The following is a 20,401-nucleotide window of genomic DNA, read 5'->3' on the forward strand; positions in this document are numbered from 1 at the left end:
ATTCAAGGTTATTATTATTAAGTATCTTTCTAAAAATATTAGGAAAAAAAATGGGACTGAGTCAGTTTCTCTTACCTGCCATGGAAGAAAAATGTTATCTTTAGTCTTGCTACCCCAAGCTGTTTTCCAAATCCTTTAGTGTTACATCAAACAAAAGAAAATGCGCCATTGAACTACTGTCAATAGAAAATAGTTCTCAAAGTGCCTGAGTAGAATGTACTTTGGTTCACTTGTGATAGATTTCAACACTTGGCTGTCATGCAGTCTCAAGGTGCATTAATCCATAAGGGTGTTGCATTTTACCACCAGAAAGAAGTTTCTGGAGCGAAGTAGAATCAAGAATGAAGAACAGGGTCTCATCACCACATGTGGCAACCTACCAACCCGTGAGGTCACCCTCACTAGTGGTCCAAGTAACCAGGGAAAGGTGAAGGTACCGAGAAGAAAGACTAGCTGCGTGAACCTCACTTGTTACAGCTGTATCCTGTTGACACCCCCAGAGAGAGAATGAGAGAAATACCTAAAAGCACAGACCATCTTCAGGAGATTTTTCTATAGTTGAGCCCAGCTCCTCATATAGTCCCTAAGCTGCAAGCTTTCACTGTACAAAAGAGTTGGGCTGGTCTGTTTCTAGCACTGTGTTGCAGGTTGAGCCAACCTTCCTATTAGGGCACGACCTGGTAGCCCATGCTTTAACTCTTTCAGAGGAGTTTGGAGAGCTCCTCCTGTAGGTGGTGTTTCTTGCTGCTCCAGCCTGATAGACTGGCTGCTGTCCAAGCTTCTCTGTCCTTGCAGTTGAGGATGGTTTCAGCATTGTGCTGGTGGCTATCGAGAAGGGGGCAAGCAGAGAGCCTTAGTGCAGTAGGAGGAACTCCTTTGGTGTTCTGACACACCTAGATTCACCTCTGATAACGCAGGAGGCATTCATAGTAGAGCACTAGGATGCAGCAGTTCTGCATTCTATATCACCTGGAACAACAACTGCACCATTATTGGGAAGTTGCCCGAGCTCTAGACTGGCACTGTTCCAGTAAGTATATGACTGGGTCCTATGTTTGAGCATCTGTTATGTTTGACCAGCATTCTATGGGAACAGTCACCTGTGGAATGCAGAATAGCATTTCTCCTGCCTTCTTGCGAGAGGTTGGCAATGCTGTGCTGCCACATTAAAGACCTCAAATCGATCTACAGAGTTGGACTTCTATGTATAACAATACATGTCTGCATTATAGCGGGCAATGGTACTTAAGAAGCAATACAGGACAGTATACAGCCTTTCAGTTGCTCCTTTAGGTTCTCTTAAATTAGCAGGATCGGATTGGGACAGAAAATTGAGCTGGGCACCAAAATAAAAGTGGCCCCCATTAGTTAATTAGATAGTTATAAAACTAGTCCATGATTACAAATTGAGGCAGTTTTGAACTTGCTAACACAGTATTTGTAAGTATTTTTCAATGTATAGAAGACTGCATGATTTGAGCTTACTTCAGGCAATGTTTGTTTTTACAACTGTCCCATCAGACCATAAAACAGGCACACAAACAGTCAAAACACCGGCCCATTCACTGACCACTCAGAGCAGCCAATCTGGCCATGCCTGATTGCCCTATAGGCAGGGCACTGGAATTATGTGGCAGAAAAGGGTCAAATTATGCGTCAGGATTGAGTAAATTATGAGGCAAGAAAACGCAAATTAAGCAGCATAATATGGCACATTTTGTAATAGTATTACTTCATTATTTAGTCATGAGGTGGAGAACTAAGATTAAGGAGGCTATGTTAAATGTGTTCATGCTTAAACAACACCTCTATGTAGAGGCAAGGATATATCTTTAATAATCTCTTGTAAGGTCCCAAAAGCTGCCTCTTTGTACCTCCTTTTCCTCTTTCATTCCTCACACGGAACAGGGACCAAATACCCTATCTTTACGTTTTGGTTGTTTATCTGTTGTGTTTAGGGGACTATGTTTTTTAGTTGTTTCCTGCTTGTGTTACTGTTTGTCTATGTTCAGCCTCAGCGGCCGTATCTGCATGCATTTCAATGTAGCTTTTGCCCCTCCCAACTCCCCCCATCTCGCTCTTCACACGTGCTCATCTGTTTTGACTTGATTAGCGCGCCACCCGCTTCATGGACACCTAGCTTCATCTTTCGGCAAGGGCAGCTTCGGGAGGCCACGTCCCTTTCTTTATTTAAGCATGCATGTCGGCCGCTTCGGCCGTCCCATCACCCCATGTAGAATAAAAAATGCCAATATAAAACCTAGAAGTGCATTTTAATTTTAAAGGATACAATCTCCATGCAGTTCTTTCCCGCCCGGCTCACCCCAAAGTATGCATTGTCTTACTGAGGGCTCTCCTCCCTTTGCATTTGAAGTCTGTGGCGAGAGAAAACCCTTTCGTGTTCAGGGCCGGACCAGCCGTAGCGGGCACCGGGCAATCCCTCGGTGCGCTGCATGGGTGGGGGCCGGTTTTGGGCCCCTGTGGGCCGTTTTTGTTACAGGGCCGTTTTTGCAGCATAGCTGCAAAATCGGCCCTGTAACAAAATCGTCCGAAAACAGGCCTGGGCAAAGAGCTCGGCGGCATCCCCAAGCCCCAGGGGGGCCGGCCGAGCACTTTGCCAGGGCCGGTTTTGGTTCGCAGTCCGGCTCTGTTTGTGTTTTCCATTCTGTGGGTGTGGTTTCAGCACTCCCACCGACCCTGTCATCTCTCACTCTCAAACCCACTGCCCCCTCTCAGCTCTAACTCATACTTCTACCAACCCTGCCATCTCTCCCCACATCCCCCTTGCACCTCTCATCTAGCCCTCACACTCCCACTGACCCCTCTCATCTGGACCTCCCACTGCCTTCTCTCATCCCTCTCTCACACTTCCTGTTCACAAATGCTGCCTTCCTGTAACTCCTTGCGCGGTGCACTCGTCCACCTCTTGCACCCCCCTTCTTTGGGTTCTCCTTCCACTCGTCTTGGTGCTACTCTCACTTATACCCAGAAACTGGAAAATGTGCACAGCCTGTTTCTTTCCTTGCTCACTATGTCCGCTCACTCACCTCTCTCAGTCCGGTGCCCATCCTCGGTGCCCCGCCGTCAGCTGGTGAGTGGTCATTGCCTGTCTGAACACTTGCCTTACTGTGAGGTTAATAAGGTTTCTTTGGGAAGAGCAATAAGTCCCTCTCGCTTTCGCTCGTACTCTCTCTCACCCTCTCTCTTGCTCTCTCACGCCCTGTATAAACGGAGCAACTGTGATAGGGTTTAGCTGCGGGTTACCCCCTCACAATCGTAACACATATCCCATCCGCTGAATTACAAGTGCACTATATTCTATGGCACGTGTAAGAAAGTGGAGGGATATCCATCACGTTTGTGACACAGTACCCCACCACCGCCAAACTCTACACCAGGCCCTATAGTAGCAACTGACATATGTCACCACCCACAATGAAAAATAAAAAGATGAAAGAACATCATTTTATTTTTCACCTGCTGGCTCTGAGCCAGTGAGGCAAAGCTCCGCCGCCATTGAGGAGGAGCCGCCCCTGATGATTCACTCCTGGGGCCAGTGACCAGTGTGAGAGTGGCACACAAAAAGACAAAAAATGCATAAGGGAAATGGTAAGCGGGGGGGGGGGCTGACATCTGCAGACGAGGGGGCAGATTTACAATCCCCTTGCGCCACTTTTGCATCATTTAACCCATGTTAAAAATGACGCAAAAGTGGCGCAAGGGGCTTGTAAATCTGCCCCTATAATTGGAGCCAGGGACAAAAGGAAAGTCCAGCCGAACCTAGGTGAGGGACCAGATCGAGGGAAGGGACAAGGATGCTGAAGAGAAAGGAATAATACGGTGGATGAAGGCAATGAAAATATTGATTAAAATACAAACTAACGGAATTTGTGGCAAAGATTAAAGGACACCAACGGAGAAAGGTAAGACAGGAGAAGAAGCATCCAGCAGTAGGAGGACATCGAAGGAGACAGCACAACAAGTTGTAGACAGATTGGAGAGAGCAAAGTGAGCGGGGGGGTGGGGGGGGGGGGGGAAGGCGCATACTGATCATTACGTAATAGAAGCTCTGTAATTTACAGCACTAAAAACGGCAAACAGTAGTAGACTGTAGCTTAGAAAAACAAGCACATTTGACTGTAATCAAATGTCAGCAGTGTTAAGTATTGTCGTAATATATAGAAATATGTGAAAGTGTGCGCTATCCCCTCACCCAGCAAAACTTATGTTTGCATTTCACGATGTGTTGCTTGAAGCTTCGACGCCTCTAATGCACCGAACAAAAACTAGAACGTGAAAAGAAATGACATTTGTCAAATTAAGAGCCTGACTTTGTGTCTCCAGTTCAGTAAATGAATTACACACTGTCTGTGAATGCCAGGCTCCCTCTGCTTTCTTTCGTATATTGTTTTCAGCACCTGCCTCACCAACAAGAACGAGGGAGGAAAATAGTTGCGGCCATCAGTCACATGCCAGCAGAGTGCCAAGTGACCTCCAGAGCGAGGGTCAGCCCGGCGGCACGGGGGTGAATACGGCTCCGCCTCAGCACCGCGGATGGAAACAGTATGAGCCGCTTGGCGCGCTGCTGCCCGACCTGAGTAGTGACAGGGTTTAATCCTGCACGAGATAAGAAATGAAAGGAAAAACAGCTTCATAAATCTTATCTAAAGTTCATTCTCCTCCCGCCATCTCATCACTCTCTGATGAGGGGAGTATGGAAGGCTTCAGGACTCCTGGGTGAGGTGAAAGGAGGTCAAAGCACCAGCCTCCAAGGGCACAGACGGAGCAAGCCAGAGAAATCATTTCTCAGGGCACACTGGGTCTGGACTTTTTTGAGACAGTGTGTTAAGGTATCCGCCATACACCATAGCTTTTGCAATGGGATGTGGCTTTGTAAATATTTTTATATCTAGTTTTTTTTTCTTGCCCTATACAACAAGCATTGCCAAAACCAAAAGATCTTTTTTGAATCATGAAAAGCTTGTATGCATTGAATATTAATACCTACTGTTTTTCATAACCCCATTTTATTGTTTTTCAGCAATAAAAAAGCCATAAAACACAGTGAAACAAACCACACTTTCATGTTATAAACAGAACAACTAGATGACGTGCAACCGGCTCACACATCCAGCCCACGGTGCTCCCACCACCCACCCCAAATTTTGTCATGTTTCTGAGGGCATCCTCTTGTCTCATAAATTGGACGTTCCTGGCAATCGCACCAGTCCATTCCCCTCTGCCATTCCACCAGTGATGGGGGTGCTGGGGACTTCCATTGCAGGCAATGTCTCACTTGGCCACCAGCGTGGCCATCACAACAAAGGACCTCTCCATCCTCCGCCCCACCATCTCCTCCGGTAGGCCCAAGAGCACAGTTTGGGTGGTGGGTGGTATCGGGTGACTCAGAACCATAGAAATCTCAGTTCCCACTCCTTCCCAGACTGGAACTATGGCCAGACAAGCCCAGACCATGTGAAAGACGTAGGCCTGTGGTAAGGAGCATCGTGCACAGCTGGCCTGGGGAGCTCTGCCAGCTCAGTGTGGTCACCGGGGAGTCCAGTAGGAGAGGTCCAGGTAGTTGAGCTGGACCATGACCATGAGAAGATGAGCAGAGAAGGCCAATTCCTTGTTGGTCAAATGGGCCTCACGCCAGTCGTCATCATCAATATCCCCCACTCACACCTAAAGTGCAAGTCTGGGAAGCAGCCCAGAGCATTAGGGATTTGGGATCGATAGGCCCTAGAGATCACACCTTGCCCAGTTTCCCCATCCAAATCTTGGTCTCAGGGGAATTAAATTCCGGAACACGAGTACCTATGGCGATGTGTTCCGACAGGTCATGACGCAGCTGCACATACCAATAAAATTGTGTATTGGACAGATGGAAATGGTCTTGTAGTTCTTAGAATGACATCAAGCATGCTAGACTTCTCCCATAAGGATGATTCCTATTTGTACCATTGCACAATGCCTTGGAGGTCCGCCATGTGAGCCAGCCACGTTCCCTGCCACAACGGGGTAATTCCTGTGAGTTTGCAATTTCACTTGAGGAAGTTAAGCGCCGCCCTGCAGCACAATAGGGTCACTCAAGTGCAATATGGGAGAGACTGGGGTGCATGCCCCCATAAAGCAGGCCCAGAAGACCCCCCAAGGCCCAATAAATTCAGTTCGTCTTGATAGGTGGGGTCGTCCCCACCCCCGCTGAACCAGACATTTATCATCATAATATGGGCAACTAGATAATAGCTGTATAGGTCTGTCATCCACAGCTCCCCGCATCGTAGGGAGAGTGCCTACCTTTGACAAAGGCCATTCTGTGGCGACCCCCTGCCCAAATGGAGCCTGTTATATTTGATGCCTGTGTCTGAAAACTGGGAATTGGTTGGGGAAAGTTTGCAGGGATATAGAGGAAACGCAGGAGACACATCATTTTTAACAATGCTACACACCCCAGAAGATTTAAAGGCAAACGGCCTCACCCTTGAAGATCCTCGTTCACCGTAGTCACAAGAGCCCAAAGTTAAGACTCCATGACAGCTCTGGTAGGTGCGAGCTGTAAATGCCTAGGTGTCCACCCATTTTGATTTAGTTTCATTGATCCAAAGTCCAGAGGCTACCTCTTAAAGATGGAGGATCTCCAGGCTATGAAGGGCCGAGCAAAATGGGTCCATGAGGGATAACAGAAGGTTGTCTGCTTATAGAGCCACATGCTCCTCCAGGCCCCCTCCCCAGGACCAGCCTTCAACCCATGCGTCGCACCTAAAGAGACGAGCCAGAGGCTGGATTGCCAAGGTGAAAAGAAGACAAGAGAGGGAACAGTCTTGGGGGGGTACCCCGACAAATCAGAAAGGCAGAAGGAGGGTACCATTGATTCTAAACTGGGCGGTGTGCCTGGTATGGAGAAGACCCATGAGGTTATGGAAGTGGAGACTGAATCCTGCCCTCTGCAGCACTACCTTCAGGAAGGACCATGCAAAAACGTATCAAAGGTCTTTTCAAAGTCAATTAGGAGCAGGGCAGTGGGACCATGGACACAATGTGCTTGGGACAGAGATAGTTGGACCCGACAGAGATAGTGATGGGTACTTCTAAGGGGCATGAAGCCACAATGGTCTGGGTGTATCAGATGGTACTCAGACGGAGAGCCAAAACCTTCGCAAATACCTTAATGTAGGTGTTGATGAGGAAAATGGGCCTCTATGAGGGGCACTGGTCACAGAGCTTACCCGTCTTGGGTAGTACTACTATAGTGGCCGTGTCAAGATCAGGAGGAAATGATCCATGGTCTGCCGCCTTCACGTATTGCACAGGAGATGGGGAGCAGAAGAGACTGAAAGTGTTTAAGGTAATCAATCGGGAATCTGTCTAGGTCCAATGTATTATTGGAGGCCAGCACTTATAGGGCCATGTTGATCTCCTTGGCTGTAATCGGTTGGTTAAGGTTATGGGCTAGAGAAGGGGGGATCATAGGCAGCAGCATCTCCACTAGTAGAGGTGCTTCAAGTTCCAGCATGGGGATGGGTGTATCCGTGTACAGTGTGCTGTAGTAATCCGCAAAGACCTGCACCACCTCCATGTTATACTTGTGGAGGCACCACAGCATTCCATACGAATGGTGCACTTCGGGATGCCATGTCTTGAGTTGCCAGTCAGTAGAGGAGCTTGCAGACGTATCTATGTGCTTGTACACACGCTTTGTTGATGCCGTCCAGCACTGTCTAGCTTCCTCCAGTGAGATGTGTTTTAGTTGGGATCTCACCAGTGCCAATTTGTGGTACCGATCGTTCATTGGCTGTCAGCGGGTCCACGGTTCCAATGGGAAGGATCTGAGCATCCAGGTCCTTCTCCTGCGCTAGCTTGTGCCTCTCTTTACCTCTGATGTAGCTCTTGATCAGACCTCGCAGTGCAGGTTTACTGGAGGCCCACATAGTCCCAGCAGAGGTCACTGTGTTACAGCTGAGTGCAAAAAAGGACTTAATTTCCTCCTCTACAAAGTCGGCACAGTTTCAATCCACAAGGTGCCAGGCGTTGAGATGCCCTATGGGTCATTAGGTGCCTTTTGAAAGGCACCATTCCAAGTAAGAGGTGGGGATTATCCGAAATGCCTCGGGCACAATTTGCATATGCGTCAGGCAAACAACATCGGAGGCTAGGAGCCAGATGTGATTGATGAGCGACAGTGTTTTGTGTGCTGCAGATGTGTGGGTGTACTCATAGATAGTAGGGTGCCAAGTCCTTCATGCGTCACAGAGACCCATCAAGTCTGCCCAAAGAGAAATCCGAGAAGAACATGAACACTGTCCTGGCCGGAGCAGTACATAGGTGTCTAGCACTGGACCAGGAACAGCATTAGAGTGACCCCCTATCAATGTGTTACCCGCAGGAAGGACCATTAAGCTGGAGCTGCTGCTGAGGAGCATATGCTGAAAGGAAGCAGTAGGGTCTGCCTGACAGCTGGCCCTCAATAGGCAGATAACACCCCTGCGTGTTGTCATGGGAGGCAGAAACCTCCAATGGAAATCCATTATGCAACAGAATGGCCACTCATCGAAAACCCCCAAAAATGCCTGTATAGAACACACAGTCATAGCCAAATCAACCGAGACTTGCATGCTTATCCGATGGGTATCTTGGAGCATAACCACCTCCAGCTGGAGGTGCTTCATGTACTGCAAGTCAGCCAACCGTTTGATACAGTCTAGGAGGCTGTTTATGTTCCATGAAAAGACTCTAACCATCGGTGCCTGGGAAGGGAGTACAATCGCAGTGGGAACACAAAGGGCGGTGCAGTGCATTGCGTGTGTGTCATGTGCAATAAGTGCGGTAGCTGTGTGTAGAAACAAATAAGAACAAACAACCAAAACAACAACCTATCCACCCACCTGCTCCCACCCCACACTTTCAACCCTGAAGCATCTGTCACCCTAACCTCAAACATAACTATGGTCAAATAGAGCCTGGCACGGTCCAACAGTCCTAGGTCACCCTTGAAGAGGATAATAGCACCCAACAGCAATCTCAGTGTATCCCGCTACAGTAAACATAGAGAATAAATGAATCACCGCCTCCCCAGATCATTCCCAACAGTGTCCCAAGTAAATGTACTTATCGTGAAGGCACAGCAGCCGCAGTGCAGTTTCTTGTCGAGTATCTCCGAGTCTCCCAATATCCAGACATCACGAGGGTGTCCCAGTGTTGTAGCCATGGTATCTCAAAAGGTATGGGGTGTCAGAAAGCAGAGCCTCAGGATCAGTGTAGCCTGAGGGACCAATGTCATGTCGCAGGCTTGGCGGGGTTTACTTTCTTTGCTGGACAGATTGTGCCTTCCAAGAGCTGGGGGACTGGACAGTGGGTTAGGGGTGATCTCCCTCATCTGTGCCCCTACCTGCTCCAAGACACTGGAACGTCGCAGATCTCGCTGTTCCATCGCCCACTCCCAGCCCTGTTTTGGAGTGTTAAAGAAGTATGTCGAAGAGTTGAATAGTACCTCTAAGTGGGCTGAGAAGAGGAGCACATACTGTAATTTGAGGGCACAAAGCTTGACGTCCTCGAAGGAGTCTCTACGTGTTTAGTCTGGGAAAATCATGATTTTGATGTTTTAGAAATGCAGGTTCTGATGTTGTCTGTCCTTGTGAAGAATAGTGTCATGGTGCCAATGATTGAGGATGCGAGCAATAACAGGACCTGGAGGGGTGACCGGGGCGGTTACTTTGCGAGGGAGCAATGTGCCCTTTCCACCACAAAGCAGTGGGACAGTTTGGCAGTGGGAACCCAGGACATGAGCCACTTCTCCAGCAGGCAAACTGCACCAGATGTCTCTGTCTCCTTGGGTAATCCGATGTATCGCAGGTTATTCCTCTGTGAGCAGTTTTCGACATCTTTGGCTTGTTCCTCCTGTGATGCCCATATGGAGAGCAGCCTGTAGAAGTGGAGTTTCAGGGTCGCCACCTCGTCCTCCACCATGGAGACATTGGTTTCAGGCCCCGTCACCCGGCCCGCCTCACTGTGAAGATCTTGGAGAAGTAAGGATAAGTCCACTCGGACCTCACCCACCTTAGCCTCGACTGCCACCCCAGAGTCTCGGATGGCTTTGAGGAGAATTTCCAGGTCCGCCTGCACTAGAAGGGCACCTGCAAGAGGGGGCGCCCCAGCCGCTTCAGGTGTGCGAGAAGTAAGCCCAGTATATTGCTCCTTTATGGTTTGTGCTGATGTCTGCGGCGGTGGTTTGTCGCACCCCACCTCCACATGCACTCCAGACTATGTCACCACAGGCCAGCATTTACAATCCAGTGGCCCGCCTACCTTCGGGGCAGCACGAGCAGCCACACAACTGGAAATCTTCCTACAGTACCACCTGGGCGTGTAAGAGAAGAGTGCGAACAGTTGTGGAGCACCACTGGTGTGGATCCCTACTTCCCACAACCCCCCTACAACAGGGGGAGTCCAGCTCCTTACAGTGCAGCAGGTGTCCAGAGGTTCCCTCACAGCAGTCATTCCGTTGTGAAGCATTATGGACCCCCCCAACAGTGTGGTTCCCCCAAAAATACCAGTTACCTGTAATACCCACAGCACCACCAAGGCAGGCCAGGCACTCATCAAGGAGTTCAGGAGGAGAGAAGAGAGATTCATCCTCGGCTCGAGCGCTGCTGTCGTGTAGTTCCTATAAACCTATATAGGACCTGCGCGTTTAGACAACATACACTGTAGGATTGGTGTCCGGACTGATTCTAGACACCCCCACCAGGTATGTTAGTCTATGTAACAGCTAGCTCACAGTGCCACTAGAAACCCCTCTTACCAAGGACAGAATAGTTCTTGGCAACTATCGAACATGACAACCCTGATCCCTCAGGATCGTGGAAACTGTGCGATACTTTTCACTCATGCTCACTTTGTCTAAGAGAGATACACAGAATAAACAGTGGGGACGTTTTTCAATAAGCATTTATTGAGCTAGCGTCATTCTAGTGTAAAATAGGTGTGCTGAAACATCCATTAGACAGAAACAGATATAAATGATTAGAAGCACTAACAGAGTAAAAGGATGGTAGATTTCTACCATTGTGCTAAAACAATGAATACAGGCAAGTATATAAAATACATGACAGTAATAAATGCGTACTTCTATGATGCTACCCTAACTAGATGTACCTAAGTGTACCTAGCATGTAGGTGTAAAGCCAAGAATCCCTCTAGGATAAAGTCAACACCGTTACCTGAAGTGAGAGACTGTGGGACCCCGTCTTGGTCTTGAGATGGACACCCCGCAAGGGATGTCAGACCACTGCGAGCTGGAGTATCCACGTGCAGGAATCTCAACGTCTCGCATCAGTGTGTCAGCATGGAAGTCCTTTTCTCCTCTGACTACCTCAGCAAGATATGGTGTTTATATACCCAAAGAGGTACCCTCAGGGGTTCTACCTTGCTAGGTCATGTTGGACTTAGGATGACAGAAGGAATGACACTTATACATAGTTATTATGCAGGAGATGGTAGTCCTGCTGAGTTTCCAACAATACTCATGCATAATGGATGAGGCTAGTTTTCAGAAAAACCCGACATCCTGTAAGCAGTATCGTAACTAGGTAAAAGGTCAGTACTAAGAACTGTTATGGGAGAATATAGGTCAAAGGCTAGGTGACTACCTGAGCCTATATTGGGATTCTATATGAAACATAACACTGCCTCTTCCCTTCCCTCACATGACTGTGATATCTGGTGAAGGTGGATTGGATAGGTTATGTTTTGTGAATTTGATTTCTGTGTTGATGGAGAGATATTGCAGTTTGGTTGCCATGGTTGAATTATATGGTTGTTGTAAAGGGCCTGGATAGTGCACTTATTTTGATTGTAATACTTGGGTCACAAAGCAGGGCTAGGGAGAGCACCTGTTATGAGCATGTATTCGCTTACTGAAGACGGTAGCTCAAATGTTATGATTATAAATTAATTTTGTGGAAAAGTACACTGCACTTGCTAATAGTGTGATATTTGATGCAATTCTAATACGTGTGACATTCATTGGGTGAAGCGTGGTCATGCACATGTTATGAAGCGTTTCCCAGTGCACATCTTATAGTTATGTTATTTTTTTTCTGACGAGGGATAGTTTCCTTTTCTTGGGTGCCACATTTCTTTGGTGAGAATTGAAGTACACTCTCTATGAGCCGGTTATAGATCATTGTTTCTTTAAGATGATATTATTACTGGTACCGCAATTAGCTATTCTTTTCAATTCAGCAACCATTAAACTATTATATATCTTTAAAACAAGCCAAAACTTGGCCATTGGCAGTGAGACCTTACTAAACTCATAGGAAGTCCCTTCTTCCTTCAGAAATCCTTCATTTTGGGAGAGTTTAATTTTGAAAAAAATGATCTGGTTGGTATTGAAAGATACTGTTTGCATTAAGCTAACATAAAACGTGTGAATATGCATATGAAAACCTATGGAAGTCAAAGGAAGGTGCTTATATAAGCTGGTGTCTTGAGACAATTAAAGACATGCACTTCTCTCTCATTGAAGTATAACAGAAAGGGTTCCCTAGCATCCGCCCATGCATTGCAACTCAGCGGCAGGAGCAGGGATTGTGGATGGCGGTGTAATGAGGTGTGTACTATGGTGTATAAGGCCATCCGAGTTTACCACTGCACTGATTTGCAGTTGTGAATGTTGCAGACTCTACAATTGGTAGTAAGTAAATTAGGGCAGCAGCTTTCAGAGAGACTCAAAAGCGAGGCAAACATTTTCGGTACATAATTGTTTGTGAAAAACTACTAAATCACTAAAAATCAGTTTTTTCCATTTTGCTAAGGCCTCAATGCACTAGGTTAGAGTTACAAAGAAGTTGGTGTTTTTGCACATCAACTTGTTTATTGAATAGTACCAGATTGTTGTTGTAAGAATTTCCTCTGACTTCAATATTGTGTCCAAAAGACATTTTACAAAAATATTGGAGTTAATAGAAAATCTGCACCCAGTGGGGTGAAAATGTTGTAAATAATATTTAGAACACAATATTTATGTCAGATGATATTTATGTATACGATATTCTGACATAGACCCCAACTGTTTACAACCCCGCCGTTTTTTGCTCTATGACTGATGTAACATAGGCGCTGGCGTAGTTGTGCAGCACCCCCAAAATAACCATGCTGGAGTTTCCAAGGTGAATGAGCAAAAAAGATGCTTTAAATTTGGTTTTTATCTGGTCACATTTGCTATGCATTCAGCAGTCAAACGTCAGGCTATGTCTTATGACAAAGTGCTACTTATTCTTTTTACATGGAAACAAATGCTGCCTATTCTTTTAACATGGAAATTGGTGTTTACGTTTCTTTCTCTGATTTCAAAGTGAGAGGATTTTGCAAAGTGAATTATGTGGCAATTTTGCTGGTATGAAAGGAAAGGCTGCAGGATGTAATTTTTTTCTAACACGCAGCAAAATTTAAGTATGTATAAATCGACTGTACAAAAATTTTAAAATATATCAGAAGTTAGGAAAGCACAAATTGTTTTTTTTTTTATTCTGAAGTGTGATGGAAATAAATATTTTAATAGGATCAAAACAAATCAAGACCCTTTATGCGATGATGCGCAAATGACAAATATTTGCTGAAACCTTATTTCAGAGACTAGATGATTTTATCAATAAATCTATGTGGAAAGTTAGTGGCCATTTCAATAGAAAATGTAAAATATGTAAATACCACACTATACTTTACTAATATATTTGCTACAGTGTGCTCCAATATTCACCACCACTTACCCCTACGACTCTCCTGCCGAAGGGACTTGAGTCATTTGCTACACTTGTTCTTTGTGTGATGCTTATATTTGTTTCACATTCATTATGAGTTCAGCGATGTAACATTGGTGGCAGCACCCCACCTCTGAAAACTGCTCCAGCACCACTTGTAGGGAATAACAGGAGACTAAGTTCAGATCTTTAGGATAGCTGGAAACTTAGGAGAGGAAACAAGAAAGTTGAGACATATACAGACCGTATTTTATTAGTCATATTTTGCTATGCGCACTGCAATGCAGATATGAAACAAGAACTCACTGTCTTCTTTGCAGGAAATGCAAGGTTGGCTGCTTGGTTTTTCTTTTACCCAAGAGTGTAGATGTCTGCATGAAGCATGTACACTGACATCCTTGGAATGCAATGTTTCCTTGTTGCTACTAGCTGACACACCTGCAGGGCTTTTCGAGGGAAAGCGTCCTATCAAAAATGTGCTCATTGGCTATTAGTGTTGCATCACGAGGACGAATAATAGTATTAGAATATGCCATGGACTCGGTGAATACGAATTCTTTACACCTGCTGTACTGCTTTACCTGTGCCTCAGAGACCTCAAGCTCACTTCAGCTAGACTTAATAAATATCGAATGTCCTCATGAGCTGTCGTTTAGTGGGGAGCAAAAGGATCCCCGAAGCCTTCGAAGTTGGATGAAGTTAAGAAAACGCATGAAGACGTGCATACTTTCTCGTCATCCTCAGAGGCATACTTTCACATCACTGGCCCCATTCCCAGCGCAGTGCTCGGCCCTGCTTTACCCCCTTTTTTACGTCACCATCTTTTATAGCTCGTGAAGCTGGAAAAATCAAGAATAGCAAAGTGTCCATGACAGGACTTTGCAGCTTCTTGCACCCCTACATTTATTGCCACTTCTTTCTCCCACTGGTAAGTGATGTCATTATACCACGTGACTTGATTTCAAGCTTGTGACTGTAGGTGAAAGATGTGGCATCAGGGCATTTAAAGAGTTAATCTGATGGAAAGGAAGGTTGCACATCATAGGCTTTTGATGATGTATCCCCATTCTAAGCAAAGAACCCCACATACTTATCGATTTAATACCACATTCTTAACATATATTGTAAGGAATTTTCTTACACGGGTGTTTTAGATGTTATTTTGACCACTTGTATCGAGCAACTACTCTCCTGCTGCAAATACCACAAACGCCTATTGGTTCTTCCCCTTAGTTCTGGGAAATGTGATAATGACTGAAGCAGTTTGTCCCAGTGCAAAAGCCCTGAGAGTCCCACTGAGTAGGTAATACATTCTCACAGTGTTATATATCATCGGTCAATTCATGAATTCGCTTAACAGTTGGTTGAGGAACACTTGTTCAAAGCTTAATATGACGCTGAAGCATTTTGGCACATTTTCAAAGCACTGGTCCACCCACACCTTTTGCAACTAAGCACACACATACAAATGCATCTGTGAGCACCCCACACAGTCCTTCCAGGGCATCTACCATTCACAACCGTGTTCTGGCATTGAGTGGCTGGTGAAATGTTTTCAAGACACATATGTTTATGCTTTTGTGGTTTAATAGAGTGTTTTATGCTCAGGGCCCAGGAAAAACAGCTTTGATTTACCTATGGTAAACAATTTGAAATTTAAATTACATACTGCCTTCATTCGTAATGTATTAAATACATATTTTCCAAATTCAATTCCATTATAGACATGGCCACTATAGCAAAATGTCTCCCTTGCTGAAGAACTCTGCCCTTTTCTTCAACAGTGGTGAAAGTAAAGATCTTAACCGCGCACGACAAGGGCTCCCATGCAGAGGTGAACGTGAAGATCAGGAAAGTGCTGAAGATGACCAAACTTAAGATCCGCCGTGGGAAACGGATACTTTATCCTGAATCCTGGACGAGCCGTGGGTGCACCTGTCCTATCCTCAACCCTGGTACGTGCACAACTTGAATTATTGCAACAAATGCAGGCGCATGAGCGGTGGAATAGTGTGGGGGATCGACTGCTGTGGTGTGGAGTGAGCAGCAGGCATCTAAGAAGGAAGGAGGAGGAGGACGGTAGTGCTAAAAAATGACCCAGAACTTTGCAGGCTAGCTGGGAAACAAAGCTGTGAGATCTCAGTGAATGCACTGATACTTTAGAGTGAGTGATCTAAAAGCCATTCCTCTCGATGGTCCGATTGGGATTGGGATTGGCCATTCAAAACTAGTTTGGATTAAGTATTGAATTTTGTGTAAAAACTGGTTCCAGTCATTAAGTGATATTGTTCTCAAAAGGTGTAAAGCAAAACACAGGACTGTGGAAACCCAAGGTTACCTTTTCAAATACAGAAATGCAGATGCTGGGTCTACATGTTCTTGCCAGATGTTCCCTTTATGTTCCATTAATGAAATATAATGCACAGAATGTGAACGCTGCATTGTTGCCTAAACAATGAGGTATGGCGTTCCAAATTCCTGCATCACCAGCTGTCATTGAAATGTAAACAGAACAGACAGTAGGTTCATCAGGATATTTTAGAATATTGGACGGCAGAACATTTAGACGTTTTAAAGCTCTCCTGAGGCAAATATTCCGCTTTAAGGGATTTGAAGTGAAAAAGGTCTAGTATAAGTACATTTCAGTGTTATTTTTATTGACCGCGTGCTTTAAATTTGCCAGAACTCCAAAGTAAAGTATCTGACAAAGACAGGACACACACAGTTGAGTCACGTTGTGACGTCACCTGTAGTTATCACAGTGCCGACATATTGGATTTAAGACCTGCCTGCCGATGACGATGCCTGCCAGCTCTGTTAAAATGAGCTTTCGCGGAGAGATTGCGCTCCTTACGGAATCTTTTCACGTGATCGTCATGTTTGCCGGGTTCACTGTCGCTGGCTGATAAGCATTAGTTTATGGTCTTCTGTTCATTGAGTGAACTGCTGGAGTGCACGGCAGGGAAGCAGCATCTTTTTGTGCGTTCCTAAATATTTTACACAGGCCGTCAACTTTGACGTTAAACAGGTTAGTCTGGGATTGTGTTTCTTCCATTTCCTCTGCATAGACTCCAGTCTTTTCAATTAATAATGGAATACATCTATTCTTCCAAGCTCTTTCCTCCTATCAAATTCATCCAACTAACTGACACACATGTCCAGCCCTCCCAATACTACTTCACACCCTCCATTTCTTAATCCACCTGAATTAATCTATCCCTATTCAAAACACTGAAGTAAATGCATGATATCACCAGAGCACAAACCTAACAAACTTACCACAGCTAACCCTGCAAGGGAAAAGTAAGCACATACAATTAAACTACTGCCTATTTACAGCTAACTTTGGTTGGGTTCTGGAGTAGCGTGATACTCGCTGCCAAGCGCTTCACTGCCTCATCAGTGAAAGTAAACGCTACACAAATACAATTTACAATAACAATATAAAACAAAGGACACCCAAAACGAGGCTCAAAGAGAACTTCCAACACATGCAGCACTTCGAAAATCCAAAAGCTTCCATTGAGAGAAGCCACATGGAACAAGAATGTGGCCTGGGATGGAAGACTGTGTGAGACCTGGCTCCTGTGATTCCCCAGGCAATCATGGGATACTGGGTTCCAGTTGTGATGACTAGAGTAAATTGTCATTGATGCCCTTGACACGCAGAACTATTGGACCACAAAATAAATTACTAGGTACTGCCCTTTAGCACTTGACTCGCTGGTAAATTGGTAGAGCAGTCCAATGCTGACTCAAGGAGGTCATCGGGGTTAAACAATGAGAACACAGTAAAACATCACAATAACTCATAGTCGAGTGCATGCTTAACTTTATAAAAAGAAAAGCACTTTAACACACATAAGACTACATATTATGCATTGATAAAGTTACACAAAGAGACCTTGAACTCTCTAGCTCCTTTCTAGCCAGAGATCTGGCTCTAAACATTCATATAGCCCTTTTTACGCGATAAGTGCTATATTTTCATTTATTATTGGAATGGAAGGCCAATATAAGTGTACAGGATTCGGTGGTTGATTTGTAAAACAATAAGGGCCAGGGCCCTTGTCAGGAGGGCATGCAGATTGCACCAACCATTGCCCCTGCCAGCACTGCCAATTGTAGTACCAACACTACTACTAACCATCAGGCTCCTACAAGTGTGAAAATTCATACTCTTCAAGGCCCCCAAAGCTATAAGAATGGCTTGGGTGGCATGCATTAGTGATTGTTAATGTATATTAAATTAATAAACAGCTGTTGTTGTGTTCATACCGAAATGTGGCAGACAGCACCACCATGTGGCAGACTGTCACAAACCCCGTGCTAAGAATTAGGTGCCGGCGCCGAGCTCCGGAAACCACTGGCACAATTTAAGCACTGAAGGGAGTGCTCATGATCACCAGCTAAGTTCGCGAACACAGGAACCAACATTTACAGTCTGTTGATCATTTACTTCAATATGGATGAGTTCTAGAGTATGCTGAAGAGTACGGGCTGTCAGAGTTAGCATAGGCACTTCTCTGAGGGATGAGTAACATAAACGTTAGCTACTTCTATGAAGGGGTAACAGACCACCTTGTTAATCTTCAAAGAGTTTATGATGTTTAAGTGCACCTGCTACAAAGCCGCACACAACATGCTTAAACGGGCTAAAAGAGCCTACCCAAGACTGGCAAACTTTAGCAGTCACGAAAGGAGTGATGGCTATTTGCTTGGGGCCTGCACAGGTCCACAGGTGTCCACTAGCCAGAGGTTACATATAAAGAGGGACTATCAATTTTTCTTGGAGCCGGTGATGACTCTACCCCTTCACTGCAGGCTATGCAAGCACATGGTGTTTATAGATGTCCTCAAGAAGCCAGACGATTGTACCTCAAGCTCAATGGTGCAGTTCCACGATTGCTACCACAATTCTCTTTACTATATTTGGGTTCTGGCTGTCCTGGCAGGTGAGTGCTTTTGCTGAAAGGGTACTGTGCAGCATTTCCTTCCCGCAGGCATCAGTCAGCTAACACAAAGCAACGCAGCAGCTCTTGTTCTAGCGTTCTTGGGTCCAAGTGTCCTTCCAGCTTGAAAAGGAGACCGCTACTAGCAGAAGGCTGGCCCTGGAACATGTCTCTCTCCCACATCGATATTCAGTCCTTCCTTACAATGAGACCCTGCTTGAGAGTGTTAGCATTTATACGGAAAGCAGGGCAATCAGCTCTCCAGCAACATTCAAATTCTGATCATGTTGTAACTGTGACTAATTCACGGCATGGATACTGCATGACTGCTAGTGTCAGGGCCATGCACAATAGGAGCCTCTCCCGGTCTGCTTTCAACTGGCCCAGGTGATATGCACAGTAGGCCTGGGCGGTAAATTTTGTTCCGCTCGCGGAATTTGCGATATTTTGAGATTTTCGCGTTCCACGGAGAGCACAAACATGTCAAAACTTTCGCAACCTGCCACGACGAAACGGAAGTATTTTTCTTGTTCGCGCTTTAAAAATGCGCACGCGGTCGCGACTTACCGGGTCCCTGCGTTCGCTGATGAGTTTTCCTATCTGTGTGCACGCACCACAAGATGTTGGATTGTTGGTAGCCGGTCGCGCTATCCCGCGAGAGTTTGCGATCGCGAACATGTCATTGCGATCGCGAACAGGAAATAAGCATCGCGAGCAAGATGGCAGCACCCATTAGCGACCGCATGGGCAAGTTGGAGATATATTTCCCCGCGAGCACGCAAAAACACATTGCGAACTGGCGGGAAAAGCAATCTCCGCATCTTTGCGAAAGTTTCGCATGCTCGCGGAGATTTTGTGCAATTTTGCGATAATTTGCGAATTCCGCCCACCCTTAATGCACAGCAGACCTCTCTATACAGAGAAGTAGATCAGACAGGAACAGGGAGAGTGGCTGGAAGCGCTCTGGCAGAGGCACTGCAGCTGCATAAAACAACCCTGACAGCCTGACACCCTCACCCACTAGAAGACTGAGTGACTTCACAGGGAAGCAGGAAGGAAAGAGAATGCGAGAGAGCAGGCCCCCATACCTGGCAGCCTCATCCAAAGCCCTCCACCAATCTAGCTTCTCATTCACACATGAACCTACAATGGATTCCAGCATACTCCTAGCAAATGCACCCACCGACCTCACATTCAGCGCTGATCTACATAAATGTATACCAGCACTTTCCATACAAGGCCCACAAATATGAAATTAAAAACACCCTGGATATTGCTGCAAATGCAGTATGGTGGATTACCATGATTGCCGCATATTTAGAACCAAATATCAAATGAAAGGTAGGAGGGAAGTTTCATTCAGAGGGACATTGCAGACCACTATTATTCTGGTCGCAATAGAACATAGCTATGACTGCAACAAGTAGGTGTGCTTTACTATTGAGTTGCTTATCACTGTCTCCTGAATTTCCATGAATACGTCACACCCACTAATGGAAGAAAGCTTTGTGAAGCGATCTTCATGTTAGAGAGATAATCACCAAAGCACCAGAGCAACCGGGAAAGCAGCAAGGGAAGTGCAACAACACCTATGCAAAGGAGAATCTATCGGTAGATGACACTGGGGGAGCAGTTTCATATAGAAAGGAGAATCTATAGGTAGATGACACTGGGGTGAGCCGTATT

At 45.8% G+C, this 20,401-nt stretch overlaps 1 protein-coding gene across 2 annotated transcripts in view; it reads left to right on the forward strand.

The window, feature by feature from the left end:
• NTN4 (netrin 4) overlaps positions 1–20,401 on the forward strand; it is a 501,445-nt gene that overhangs the window by 467,403 nt on the left and 13,641 nt on the right. For both annotated transcript variants that reach the window (XM_085653374.1, XM_085653373.1), the window contains one exon: positions 15,548–15,718. In XM_085653374.1, coding sequence (XP_085509500.1) covers positions 15,548–15,718 — 171 coding nt within the window. The remainder of the gene's footprint in view (positions 1–15,547; positions 15,719–20,401) is intronic.

Source organism: Triturus cristatus, chromosome 4_1 (assembly GCF_964204655.1).
Source record: "Triturus cristatus chromosome 4_1, aTriCri1.1, whole genome shotgun sequence".
NCBI lineage: Eukaryota > Metazoa > Chordata > Amphibia > Caudata > Salamandridae > Triturus > Triturus cristatus.